Source organism: Triturus cristatus, chromosome 8 (assembly GCF_964204655.1).
Source record: "Triturus cristatus chromosome 8, aTriCri1.1, whole genome shotgun sequence".
In the NCBI taxonomy this organism is placed as follows: Eukaryota; Metazoa; Chordata; class Amphibia; order Caudata; family Salamandridae; genus Triturus; species Triturus cristatus.
Window position 1 is genome coordinate 696,657,840 of NC_140591.1, and position 14,344 is coordinate 696,672,183.

Genomic DNA, 14,344 nt, shown 5'->3' on the forward strand with positions numbered 1-14,344 from the left:
TTTTAATGTGTTTAGTGTTTTACATGGTTTAGAGGAGACGACTTGAAGGTCGGCTCTCTGTAGTTGACACCTATTATCACTACATTTTGAAGATTGTAACTTTTTTGTAATATAGTTTTTAAAATGAAGTGGCATCTTTTTTAATGCCTGGTTTTAATAAAGCAAATTAGATGGATATTTCCAAATGTATCTATTTGGAATATATCTGTATGTTTTAAATGTCCTTATCAGCATGTTAGCATCAGTATTGATGTACATTTTGTCTTATTTTCAGAGCTTAACAGAGTCTTGGAATTAAGTAATAGTACATGATGTGTACATAATCTTGCTATTGCAGCTGGTATGAAGTTCTGAATCTGAACCACGTACATTTAAAGTTCAAGAAAAAGTGTATTGTGGCATGCTGACTGTACAGTTACTTTTTTATTTTTTTATTTTTGATCCACAGATCTGTCACATAATTGCCTTCTTTTAAATGCCAATTGAATGAAAATATACATCAGGGTTTAACTCCAGTGTTAGACTATGACGTGTAGCTTAGTGGAACAGTACAATTGATTTGCCTGTGATCAGGTGTGAGTTGTTCCGTACTGACAGCATAGTATTGTTCATTCTCCCTGTTCAATGTAGTTATGCAGTCTGAATTGCAGATCCCTTCCAGGTTGACAACCATTATTAATATGCAATGCATTTCACCTATGTAGGTTGAATGTCATTGTATCAAGTTCCATTAGTGGAAAATAGTATAATGCATAATCAATTGAGTATACAGTTACACAATCTAGTTTTTTCTCTGGAGGTTACTGTACCAGTGTTACTTGACTGTTACAGGCAGGTAATAAATCAAAAAGAAAAGACACACTGAAAAGGTGTATGTCAGTAGATTGCTTCTAAGGAACCTAATTTGATAAATATTTGGAGTGTGAGTAACTTAATGCTCAGTGTCTTCAAAGTAAACCTATTGGTGCTACCGAAAGTTTCCAAGAATGTCCCGCTTATACAACTTTTGAAATAGAGAGAATATATTTTTGTAGATGATTGTTTTTATTACTTGTTTTAAAAATATGTACTCAATATTAATGAAACATTACTAGAATTACAGTGATGCTACCCATTGAACACTGAATCTCAAAACCGTTCCAAGGGGCGTTTACATGCATAGCTGTTGTAAAATGAGCACTTGACCAGAGCAGAATCTAAAACATTTTTTGCAGTTATTATCCTCCAATCTTGCCATGCCCATGTCTGTGCAGTGAAGATTATTAATCTTTGCAGCAACTCTGTTGAACTCACAGTCCAAGTAATTCTGGGCCTGACTGAGTTGCTGACTGATTTGCAGAATCCATTGGATTTGCCCAGAACACCTCACTATTCTCATCCATGTTTGGGCTGACATTTTAACAAATGTTAATCTTTAAAATTCTGACTTTCCTTCGTACACAGTTAATGCAGATGTTTTTCACCATAATAATGCCCTCCGTGTCAAGTTTTGGGGTTTAAAACATTTGATTTCTTTTATGAAATGACATTTGCTACATTTTTAAACAAAACACAAGTGGTATCCACTCCTGCAGTAAGGAAAACAGATTTAAGCAAGCACATGATTTAGTCAAATAGTTTGCCTTATTTAAAAGTTGTGGAACCTTTTAGAAACTTGTATTTGTTAAAAAGTTATACGTTATTTTTTTTTAATAGCCAAGTATGGCTTTTAAAAAATGTTTTAAGTAAGTTTTAACAATATTAACTTGTTAAAACACTTATGGGCTATGAGATTACAATGCTGTCCTGATGCGTATAGTGCAAAACAAGATGCCATATGCTTACAAATTTCCTCAACATATCATTTAACATTTTGGTAATCTATTTCATACCCAGATTGTCCCTCAGTCTCTGATGGCATTTCAGCAAGATTGCTGGATTTGTGTTCTTCCTTACAGCACTCATTCAAGCATTCTCTCCTTTAATCAGTTGCAAGATCATGGTTTAAACATTGGGTATCATCCTATGAAAGGTTTCGTTTCCCAGATGTAGGAGACTTTGCCAGGTTTATGGGGTATTGTGTATAAAGCATTTCTTTGACACCCAGAATGTCTCTCCAAAACATCTTTATCTTGCAGCATTTCAGCCAATTGTGAATTAAGGCCCTCTTGCTCTTTGAGCTTCCTCCGCTGCTCTAATCTATATTGGCAAACAATGGCTTTGGGTTATAACACTAGACATGGGTAAGCTTGTAGTGAACTTTACAGTTCTGGACATTCCGTGTAATTATTGTTAAATCTCACTGTAATGCCTCCTCATTAACTCTTCTGGTGTGAGGCTATGAAGTATTTTCTCGTATCTCTTCATTTATACATATGTCTTAGGTTTTTGTATGTATATTAATTTTCTGTATATATTTGAAATGTTCTCTGGTGACTCAAAACAGGTCATCATATTTTCAAAAAGTAATGAGTTATCTTTTGGCCGCTACTGTTATTTCTTTTTATTAACCGGTGTCCTATTTTGGCATCGCATGTTTGTTTCCTCTGAACAAAATTTGCTTTTGCAGTGGTTAAAATATTTTAAACCAGCTTTTTGGGAGATAATATCTTGTATAGTTAGGTAGTTGCTGTTTGTCCACTGGTTGAAAGTATCTTTATGCTATCAAGACAAGAAATCCAAATGGAATAGTAATGGAGTCAGGGGTCATGAGACTGGTAATTCCTATTACATTCCAGTTTTTCCAAGAGAGCCCTCCCAAGATCACCCGTCTAATGTTATCATGGACCGGTTTCCCTCTGTAGGAGCCCCGATAGTTCCTGGGCATACTAGTTGTAGTAGAATGGGTTCCCATCTCCTAGCATAAGTTTGGGAAAGGTCTTTGCATCCATATTAATTACCACAATGAGTCAGTGGGATGCATATTGTGTAGGGTCATCCCTGGTTGATCAAGCAAGTGTAATATCTGCTTCTGCCATCCCGTCTGAGGTTTTCCCCTCAAAGAGGACAGTATGATGTAACAAGATAAATGGATCCACCATTACATGCGCACAATCTTTGTAGCAGCTCTTTTCAAAGCATTCAAAGTCATTGAGGTGTATTGGGTATAAGAGGGCTGACAGTTTTCGATATACTTTTTCGATTATTTATTGTTTAGAGCCTCATCCACTGTGTTTCCATATTCTTACAAAGTTTGATTCAGCCTGAACAAAGTCAGTTCAGCTCTATTAGGAGCCGTAGTGGCATCTCTTAGGTGACGACATGCAGCTTGTCATTCACTTGAATAAACTTTATACTGCATGTGAGGGAGTGTCTCCTAGCCATCCAACAATGGATGTGCCATATCTTCAATTTGACACCAATACAAATGAGCTATTGATTGATTGGGAATCCTGTAGATCGATGGAATGACTGTCTTTGGCCAGCCCATGAAAGGTGTGCCCACTACCCTGCAACAGAGAGTGAAATCTTTGTGGGAGTCCTAGACGGGAAACTTTCTCTGAATGTGCAGATCGACCCCAGGGATCCAGTCATCTTCCATATGATTTAAGCCAGTATACAAGGTTATATTATTTCAACAGCCTGTGCATAGGTCTGCCAGCATATGCTACAGCCAAACTGCAGAGAATAGAAAACTTAGCAGAAATTGAACCATGATCCCAGCCCACATCGTCGCCTGCACTGGTTGGCAGTCAAACAGGGTGATATTTAGATGCTTCTGCCCAGTGCGTAGCTTCTGTTCATCATGCTGCTCTGTTTGTGCTCCTGATGGGTGCACAGGCCGTTCTTCCCTCTTTCCCAGTAGTTTCATATCCAATATTATGTTGGATCCACATTAGGAGTGGTGTGTTAATTCTTCATATTCTAGGTGATGGAAATCCCAAATGCAAATGTTCTGCAATGTAAATGTGTTCGTTCTCCAACTTCTTGATAAGGATGCATGTGTGAATTATTTTTACAATATTGGTCTGTGTTCGTCCTCCTCCACCCAATCACTTTTCTAGATGTTATAATGGTCGTGTTTTTGAGAATTATGTCCCTGTTGTTGAATACTGATGTGTCTTTTGGGTTTTTGAGCCACTCTGTTGGCTTATTTAATTTTAAGCAATGGCACTTACTCCACATTTATAAGAAAGAGTGATATCAAGATGAAAGTATCACTGTCCTTTGCCTTGACTCTTTCCTCCAGCCCCCGAGTCAGAGATTCTCCCTCAGAGCGGTTTCTTCTTGCTTTTTACACTATTCGCATGGCTTATTCCTCTAGAGTTTCCATCCTGTCATTTAGGCAATCATTCAGTTTGTAGTCAGTCTGACTGATCCTAAGTCACCTCTTTTGCAAATGTTCTCAGGATGTGCTGCCCTGCATCATGTAGCCTTTAATTTCTGCTCACAGCTTCTCTTGCAGTGTCAATGAGAGCACCTTGTTCCTGTAGCAGTGTCACTGACATTGATAAATTACATTTTCTCAATCTAATTTCCACTCATTTTGTATAGCACTATATTTTATTAAATTGAATTTAAAAAACAAGTTTATTGGGCAACATAATATGACAGAAAGATTTCCATTCCCCCAAAATGAAAATTAATAAAGAATCGTAACTGTTTGAAAAGTTAGTTAGGTTTTTTCAAATATTTAAGAAATTTAAATTGGATTTGTTTACAAAAGAATTAAGCACTTTAAAAAAGAATAGCAGCAACGTTGTCCAATTTCTTGCACTCAACAGTTACTTGACTACTCCCTTCATGCTGACAGGATTTTCCAGACCCCTTGTAGGATCTTTGTGCTTAAAGGATACACTTCACTTGAGAATACACTTGGACTACCTATCTCCACACATTTGTCTGTGGTCAACTCAAACTCTCAGCCCAGCGGTCGCCAATGAAAACTTGCCTCATACAGCCAGCTAGCTGTCGTCTTTGATAAATGCTTGGAGCCGGAACCCCTTGATCTCCAATTTCTTTAACACTAAATGCTTAAGTGTTAGGGGCTATATTTGCTGCTGTGGCCTGCTAGTTACAAGCACAACAGTTAATAGGTCGGTCGTGCATTGCTCCCATTTTTATATAGTCCGACTAGCATCTGCTTCACTTTTAACTGATTCTCCCCAAGTTAAGGGCTTATCATACACCTCGTCATACTGTTAGCCACCTTCTAATATTACGTTAGCTGTTGTTCCGTCCACATAAAGCTTCTCTTTAATAAAGCAGTGACTATTTTCTTTTTAACAAATGTGCCACATTTGAGACATAAAACCCCCATTTCAAATGTGGGTAGTAAACTACTGTTTGTACAATGAGCTGCTAGTATTTCATTCACTTGGTATTTCACAACAGAATAACCATTTATTATATATTTTATTTATTTTAAGGCTTTTATTTTATTTGTGATTTATTTTTATACAAACTTGAATTATGTTCTCAGGACGCATGCAATAGTGTGTCTTAGCACAGTATTGCACGTATCTTGACTTTCTGCCATATAATAGGATGCAGAGAAAGACCGAAGCTTTCTTTAAGCATCAGAACGCTTTGGATATCTCTATATAGTTATATTCTCTAGTCCCTTTTTAGGGTTGATGTGGGCAGGTCTGGGAGAACTGACAAAAGAATCTGAACAATGGATACTACAGAAAAAAAGCAATTTTCTCTGAAACATCCATTCTTCCGATGGTTTTGCCTAAACTCTTACGGAAAAAACCAATTAGGGTTGACAATTAGATTTCTTTCTAGTAACTGGAACATTCATGTTAATACTTCTTTCAGAAAGTGAGTCGGACACCTCCACTGGTTATGTTTGTTGCATCTAGCATTCCATGACAAATGGGGCCATTCTATGTTGCTCCTGGGGCGTTGCCATGCCCTTAGAATCAGGGTAAATATGCTGATAAATGTCTTGTGTTACTGATCAAATTATGGTTTATGGTGCTTCTTTGCTCACCTACATAGAAGATATGGAGTCATTGGTAGATATAAGCACAAGGGTCTTCCCAAGCCATCGCCCCTTAGATGCATTAATTTTGGTACTCTTCTGCATATGTTAAATATGTTATTTAGAGAGGCCCTTTTCTAAAACTACTATTTATTAAACTTGCACATCATTTGAATGCGCTTCATTACCCTACATGTCATGGTTTTGTAAAAAGTAATGTCATGTTCCTCAATGTGTAAATCTGGAACATCATCATTCACTCCCACATTTGACTACAAGTGTAGCCTTTTGGGTGGTTTGGAACTCGTGGACTCTATCCATGGGGCTCCACTCTAGATTGCCCTCTTGAAAAACATATACTGCAGAAGCCATTGCTCGCTCATTAACCAAATGAACAATAACTTTGATTCAAGCAAAGCCTGATGTAACAGTCTGTGCAGACTCTGTTGGTCTTTTTAGATGATCATCACATTGCAAGCCAAGCATACAGTTACCTAAAGAGTTCAGAAATGCTAAAAGTACAAGTAGTAAGAAAACTGATTTATCTGGTGTCTGCCAGTGTAGTACATTGGCTAAACAGTGTAAGGTGGGATTCTTTATCTGATCATCAGTACCGAATTCTCTCCTCTTTAGATATTTTTGCGTTGGCCTGACATCCCTAGATCCATCACATGGCCTGTTGGGTGAATGGCTACTTAGTAAGTGCATGTTTGAACAGTGTAAAGCCACAGAAATGATTCTGTGTCTGTGCTGCTTGACGTTTTTGTTGTCTACTTTACTCCGTAACCCCTCATGTACCTCAGAGCAATAAATTCTCTTCTAGCAGTTAGTGATACTGTGATAGTCCAGTCCTATAGGACTTGTTGATGGTGATGTCACTGAGTTTATTGAAGTGCCACTGTGGCACACTTTGTTTTTCATGACCTTTTAGCTTGCTAACCTGGTAGTATTCAGCTCTGTAAGCTTTTCTAGTTTCAGAAAGGTTACCTATTTGACCTCAAACGGGTTTAAATGTCAACCTCCATATGTTACGCAATTGATGAAAGCTAGTGTGGCAAACCAGCATTCGGGTAGCTTGGGCTAATCATGCCCATACTCTGTGATGTAAATCATGAAACTTTATCCTCCTAATCCAATCAATTCATCATCAATACTCCAAATGTTTGTGTTTTCTGTAAGAGCCCTGGAGCATACAGTTAAATCCTTTTATAACATCTTGACCACTTGTGATTCATATTCCAACTGTAAGTTGCTGAAGTGGTTAAAAGTTATTTTGGTGTTTGTGGGTATGTTACTTATATTCTTGCAGCTTTAAAGCTGCAGGTGGAGGGCAGTATAATAAATTGCATCTATTGCTACAGAGCATCCCCATGTTCTTTACAGATGTTTTAGCAAGCCTGACATGACTCCACAATGCATTTAAGCAACTCTTAGAAGCTTACAGCTTTGCAGTTGGATTATATGATGCAAAAATATTTTCGTGTTTTTTTTCTTGGCGGTTATTTATTTCCCTGTGATTATTGATTTATCAATAGCTTTGCAGTATGCATAGGCTTTGGTGATTCCCTCGCATAGGAGATGCTTCACCCTATGCTAATTATAATTAGTCTAATTGTAGTTGATTTACCCGGACGGTTTCATTTGCAGTGTATTATTTCACAAGGAGGAATGCATGGGTCCTATATGCCACAGTATGGGCTCCCAGTACAGTCGTACCCAGATAAGCTGATTTGAAGTTTATTTTATGTCTCCAGATGGCACTTGTTTTCCTTTCTGCACTAATTAGGACAATGTTTACTTTTAATCCAACACATGGTGTTACTTGTACAGAAGTATGTTCACACAACCATGGATGAAAGGCACCGAGAGAGCCATTACATTTCACAGGCTGCATGCCTAATGCACCAGCATCAAAGCAGTTGACGCTTTGTGTGCCACTATTCTTGAAGCAGTCAGAGGTACGTCTCTTTGTGGTTGAATGTCAGGACTGAGACAGGCTGTGTTTGCAGTCTGCACTTACATTGCTATGGTGGCACACATTAGTTTCAACCTAACCCTCTGTGTAACACACCTCGCGCATGATTGGCAGTGCATCATTAATCCATCTTCTGCTTAATTTAAGTTTTCCTGCTATAAGACATTTAAAAAAAATATATTTTCCCTTTTTATGAATCCTAAAAGTACTTGGGACTTCATTCTCATTTTTGTCATTTGTTGAACAAGGTGATAAAGGGAAGCTTTTTTGTCTCATCATATGCACTGCTTTGTCAGCATGCACCTCTTCAGATGAACGGGAGGGGGTTTGCTTCATAGTGTTTTTGTTATCCTTTCAGCATGTTGTGCATCTTACTGCTCTTCACATTATCTGGAACACTGTCCGAATGTTGTTCTACTCTGGAAAACTGTTCTTATGTGTACTTTGTATGGTTGGAACTTCTCCATGCAGTGATTCTGTTGTCTACAGTACTCAATCACCCCTTCTTGGAGATTGTGGTATTCCCTGTGGCTGAATGTGATCATGGTAAAGCTGCGCTGCATTAGAGAAGCTAAATTAATGCAAGCTTGCAAGCGACTAGCAATGTGGGAAAAGGGCAGTGTTGGTGGGCTGTTCATTTCCACTCACAAATTTTATATTTGTGGTATTTTTATCGGATGTCTTCTGAAGAATATCCTAGATGCGTCCATCATAAAAAGTAATCATGAGCTAGGTGGACAATTTTTAGATTTCCAGTGCCAGGTACCACTGCCTCAACAAGCATCTTTTTTGTGGTAGTCTGTGGATTTGGATAAACAATCAAAAGTACTTCCCTATTCAACATTCTAGAATTCCCTGAAATTGGCCCACAATATCTGTCACACCTTTTCAACAAGATTGCTGCATTCCTGGAGATTCCATTTGGACAGTATTTGTAGCACTAGCCTACATTGGGTTAAGCTGCACGGTACACTCATGCCACATGAGCAGCGTTAATTAAGCTTGATATAGAAAGTAACAAAGAATGTGTTGCTGGTAGGATTTGTATAGTCAGTTACCACTGATTGATGGAGATTGAAAAATGAATTCACGGTTATAACACAGCTGCCCACTGTTTATGTCTGTAAACACACACATATATATGATTCAAGCAGCCCGGTGGAGGCTAGTGGCACCATTTACTGTCCCTTTTTTAAATTGACATGTCTGCAAATGATTTTTTCATAAAAAGCATGGACAACAGGGTCTCACCGCTGAAATGGAAATGAGGTGGTTGAATATTGAGCATGCATATCTAAATGTGGGTAACGGTGTGTGCATGGTATTCATACTCTGTAACCTTGTTTGAGGGCTTTTTCATGTTCTAACTATTATCTTGCTGTAAACCTGTTCCTGGTTTTAACTGTTCTATCTAACCTCTGGCTGAAGCTTGTGGTAACTGTTCAGACTCTGTGGGCTTGATGCACTTGCATGGTATGAAGCTTCAACACCCCCTCACCCCCCCTCAAATGTACCCACACCCTGAACTCGTCCCTTTTTCTCCCTCACCCCAGAGTCTCTTTTTTTTGTATCCAATGTTTTTGTACATTTAACTACATTAAACCATCTGTACATACCAGCTCTGTGGTTCACACAAAAGCATGAGTAGCCTTTCTCTTACATGATGGTCATCATGTAGTACAGGATCCTGTTGTGCAATACAAGTATCTTTGTGACTTAAACCCAATGGATACAAATGCAATATGATCTGGATGTAGGTGTGTACGTATCTTTATTTACTGCACAATCATAATGTCTTATGTCTGGAACTCTGGCTCCCTGATCAGCAATCACCGCAAAACATATTTTTTGTAATTTGGGAGAAAATTGGCACTGGTAATCTGAACCTGTCCTGTGAACAGATCGCATTGCCTAGTTACCCTAATGGAACCCATCTGTTACAGTATTTTTAACCTTCCTGATTTACTCATAAGCCTTATGCAGTTTACTTAGTGGTTTGGACGTATATGTTTCATAAAGGTGCGCCCTGTGTAAACATTGTAAATTGTCAACTTTTGGATTCAGTTACAGTTTGCTTTGTTGTTTCCTTATTGCAACCACCTTCTGTATTGTTCCATAGAGTTATTGTCTGTTATTTTTTGTCAGCTGGTCCCTTGATAGAAGACATAGCTTTAAACTCCCTCTCCTATTAAACCTAGCTTGGCTCTAAAGTAGGCAGTGTAGTCGGGCCTGGTAAACTTGTTGCTTGCGTACTAAGTAACTAGTACAGCATGGTGTAGCCAAAGAAGTGGAGAACATGTATACCACCTCAGTTAATTAAATTATGCTTGAGAGTGAAACCCACTGGAAAATAGAACCCTCTAATATCTCTGAGCATATGTCTTTTAGATGTGATCTAGTCACTAAATATGCTCCTTAGGCCCCTTTGTTCTAAAATATACTGCACTATCAATGTTTAACCATATCAGAACAGAGAGGAAACTTGACTTTGTCTTGTTTTATAGAAGTGCTCTTCTGTTTAGTTGATATGTTACTTTGTGCTGGCTGTGAGCAATACATTTAAGGGATCAGTTTTCATAAATAAATGTTATTGAAGGCATTTCACTTGCCAGATCAGTTCCTGTTTTTTTTTATCACCTAGCAGCTTGTTAGATATATATTATTACTCCTTTTTTAGATAGGAGATGCAGAGAGCGTCTGCCATTTTGTGTTTGATTTTTAATATCAAGCAACCCCATTCCTTGTTCAGTACAATGTCTTCCTCAGAAAAGCTCCACATTCCTCACTACTTGGAAAAAGTTCCAGGGTATGCCAGATGGGGCTATTTAAGAAAGTGACTTCTTGCCATTCACCAGTGGCTAATTACCACCAGTCTAAAGTTTCACCTTGTATAAACTGAGCTAGATATTTTTGGAAATCCACCCACACTTGATATTATGATCGTGCAAACCAAGTTCAGCTTAAGGGTGCATGGCTCAGTTACTTATCGCAGATTACATTTGTGGGAAATAGCGGAATCAACAATCCGTTTTACTGGCCCAATCTCTAAAATCACCAGAAAGTTGCAATAAATATAGTTGACCATGTGTATTTGTGGTGACTTATTAAAATATATTTTCCAAACCTCTGTCTAGCAAGGCTTGCATGAGGCAATATTTAGACCAGCATGCTTTTGTTTCTGTTACCACTATACGTTAATGATATATATCACTGAGCATTTATAGTGTAGCTCTGGAAATAATTTTTGCCTTTTTGACCAAGGGATCTTGAAGGATTCTATTTAATTGTACACACCTGAATTCACACCAAACAATTTTCAAATGTATATAAGATAGTCACTTCTAACATCTTGGCTAGTAGTGATTGTACTCTGGTGCATATACATTTTTATCTGAGAAATGTATGTACATACATATATTTATTGATAATAGCCACCCTAGTCCGTGATAAATATGTTCCATAAGGGTAATTACGGTTCGATCTGAGTAAAGCTTATGTGTAATTGAGTGTACTTGTGATCAATTTCAAGGAAGACCATTATCAGTGTCTCCATGACACAACTGCGCTCTGATTTCATACCAATAATAAGACATCTCTTCTGAGATAAGTGGGACAGGTGATTTTTCTTGTATAAATAGTGTTTTGTGAGATCAGGATGTCACAGATACCAGTGACATAATCTGTAACAGATTTCCAGGTCATGCAATAACATTTCCACCTGAGAGTATATCTTGTATGTAAAAGTTCCTACCAGAGTGATAAAACATTGTTTGAGGCACATTAATTGACTTTAGCTACTATAGTCTGACATTTCATTGTAAAGATTTTGATGGTACGGTACTACCTGCTGCTTGCTTTAGGACAGGTCTTTTCTTCACCTTTTGAACTGCTCATTATGTAAATCTGACATCTGTGATCTTTAACAGATACATTCCATTTACTGTCACCAGACAGTTAACTGTGCCAGAATGTCTAGTATTCTTAAAAAATGTTTGAGATGATCAAAATCTGTTCTCCTTTGTAAAGTGTAGTGTAGAATTTGTACGCCTTCACTTATTGTATCATTGTGTTTAACTGTTTCTATATTACGAGTTATAAATATTTTGACATTTTGTATTACACGTGTAATAGCGTCAATAAAATTGACTCATTTCCATCATATTTTATCGAGCATTAATTTAGTTGGGTTAAATATTTCAAGTCATTGGATACGATTTCTATTTCTTAGTGTTGTTTTTAAACTTTATATGCTTGTTCAGTTTGGTTTTTGCTCATGCTGCTATGTCTTGATAGATTTAGATGGATGGTAGTCCTATATTTGTCTCTTCTGTTGCAGTCACATTTCACGCTTTTGACTCGTCATTCACTCACCAAAATTCCCCCACAAACTTCTTGTTCTTCATGAGAGAAAAGGCAGTATGGCTCAGCACTGGGCAATTCTTTATTGAGGACAGATAGTTTGTCTTCATGGTACCCATTAACCCAAGATGACATGGTAACTTCCACTGGTTTGCCAGCAAATGACACAATAACTGAGAGTCAGCCACCCCTGTCTTTTCTAGTGTTCCAAACGCAAAGCAAAGTAATTTGATCATTACATTTTTAAACTAAACAATTGGTTATAAGGTTTTAGACCAATGATATGCCAATTTACTCTGTATGGTATTTTTTTGTTTAATATACTGTTTCAACTTCTTTATTTTTTTTAATTTCCTGCGGTGTGTTGACAGGTAAAATCACTTCATACTTTTTTTGCATAGCTAAATCTCTGGAAGAAGATTCTCGCTATTCTAGTAAGCTTCTTTAATTGAGATTTCTTCACCGTAGTGAAGGTCTCCTTCGAACCTACCAAGTCTCAAAATTGTGCACAGTATTTTATATATGGCTTTGAGGTCTTTTCCCCACATCTGTCTGTGCCGATAGAGTATATTGAAATGGAGTTTTGACACTTCAGTGGGTTATAACAGCCTACTGCTGTGTGGCCTTTAAGCTGATCTTCTTATTTGTATGGAAGTAATGGTAGGATTTCTATCCCAAACCATCAAACCAACACGGAATAACACTAAAGGTATTCTTTTGTCCATTTTTGTGTAGAAGCAGAGAAATGTTTTAAGCTTCTTTTGTATGAGCTGTGTAGTAGTGTATGTCTGTGTAGTGGCAAACCTCTTTGTAGATTCCTAGTGACTTGTATGTTGGATAGTTCTAACACATTTTCCTCTTACCTGTGAAAGAGTTGCTTCACACTTTAGTTACCTTGCTAGACAAAGCCAGATAACGTAGCATAGCTTGTTACTCATGCGCTTCAGCGACTCTATCTTCAATATGATTGAAATTTTCAAGAAAAGAATCTAAAGATGTGCCATCATACTTAGCTTTACAAATATAAGGGTTTGTGACCCAAACCAGTGTTGACAATTGTTTGCTAACAGTGTATTCTCTTGTTAAACAGGCTCTGTAACAGACAGTCCTCAACTCTCAGAACTGTCAATAAATTCTCAAGGAATCCAACTGGGTTTGACCTCCTCAACCTCTCCAAACATGAGCCCCGATGCCAAGCCATCCTCTCCGCTTTTAAGCCCGCTTCTGAATGACCCATCTTGCATTAGGACTGATGATGAAGAAGAAGTCAGAAGAAAGGTACTACGCTTTTACCACTTAATTTTCTTCCTTTTGGTGTCGTCCATTTCCAATGCGACATCTCTGATCATTAACATCTAGAACTATGGTATCCTTTGTGTACTTGTTTGCGGTACAATGCTGAGCTAGTAAAAGAGCATGAAAATCTTATTTAAAACGGCCAATTCAAACCTATCACTAAATTTAATGAGTGGGAAAATATATGCCTAGTGTGCTTTGTTTGTAACATACATTGCCCCTTTCGAAATCATGCTTTTGTTTGACTTAATAGGAGTGTAGTTCTGCTCACTATTTACTTGGACTCAAATATATTTAGTGACTGCGTGGTACTTTCCGAACCATTATTTTTGTCATTTTCAACAGATGTTCGACAGTACAGGTACCAGTGGCGCTTATATTTCAAATTGCCAGTTTTGTTATTTTTGGTCGCATTCCTATTACAGCAGGTGCCCATCATAGGCCCAGGATGACCAGATTCTGGTTAGGATTTTAGGCATAACCACTCTTCCTTTAAGATGTACATTTTGTGCATTTGCCTTTTGTGCAAATCTGGCCTCGAGCTGGACCTCCTTTATGTACGTTAGACATCCCTGCTTTACAACTTTGACACTTTTAGTTGCAAAACGCCATTGTTCAAGAGCTTGTTTTCACTGTGAGGACGCAAAAGTATATCCAATTATAATATGGGAGCATCAATACTGAACACCGCGCTTGTATGTCTCACCTGTCAGACAGCACATACTGTTTGCCTGCCAAAAGACCTTTTGTGGGCATCCCAAAAACTGACAGTAGGCTTACAGCCTGCCTTTGCTTACAATTGGTTT

At 37.9% G+C, this 14,344-nt stretch overlaps 1 protein-coding gene across 6 annotated transcripts in view; it reads left to right on the plus strand.

The window, feature by feature from the left end:
• The window catches only part of FARP1 (FERM, ARH/RhoGEF and pleckstrin domain protein 1), a 581,296-nt gene that overhangs the window by 409,044 nt on the left and 157,908 nt on the right, over nt 1-14,344 (plus strand). For all 6 annotated transcript variants that reach the window (XM_085622106.1, XM_085622108.1, XM_085622109.1 and 3 more), the window contains exon 14: nt 13,333-13,520. In XM_085622106.1, coding sequence (XP_085478232.1) covers nt 13,333-13,520 — 188 coding nt within the window. The remainder of the gene's footprint in view (nt 1-13,332; nt 13,521-14,344) is intronic.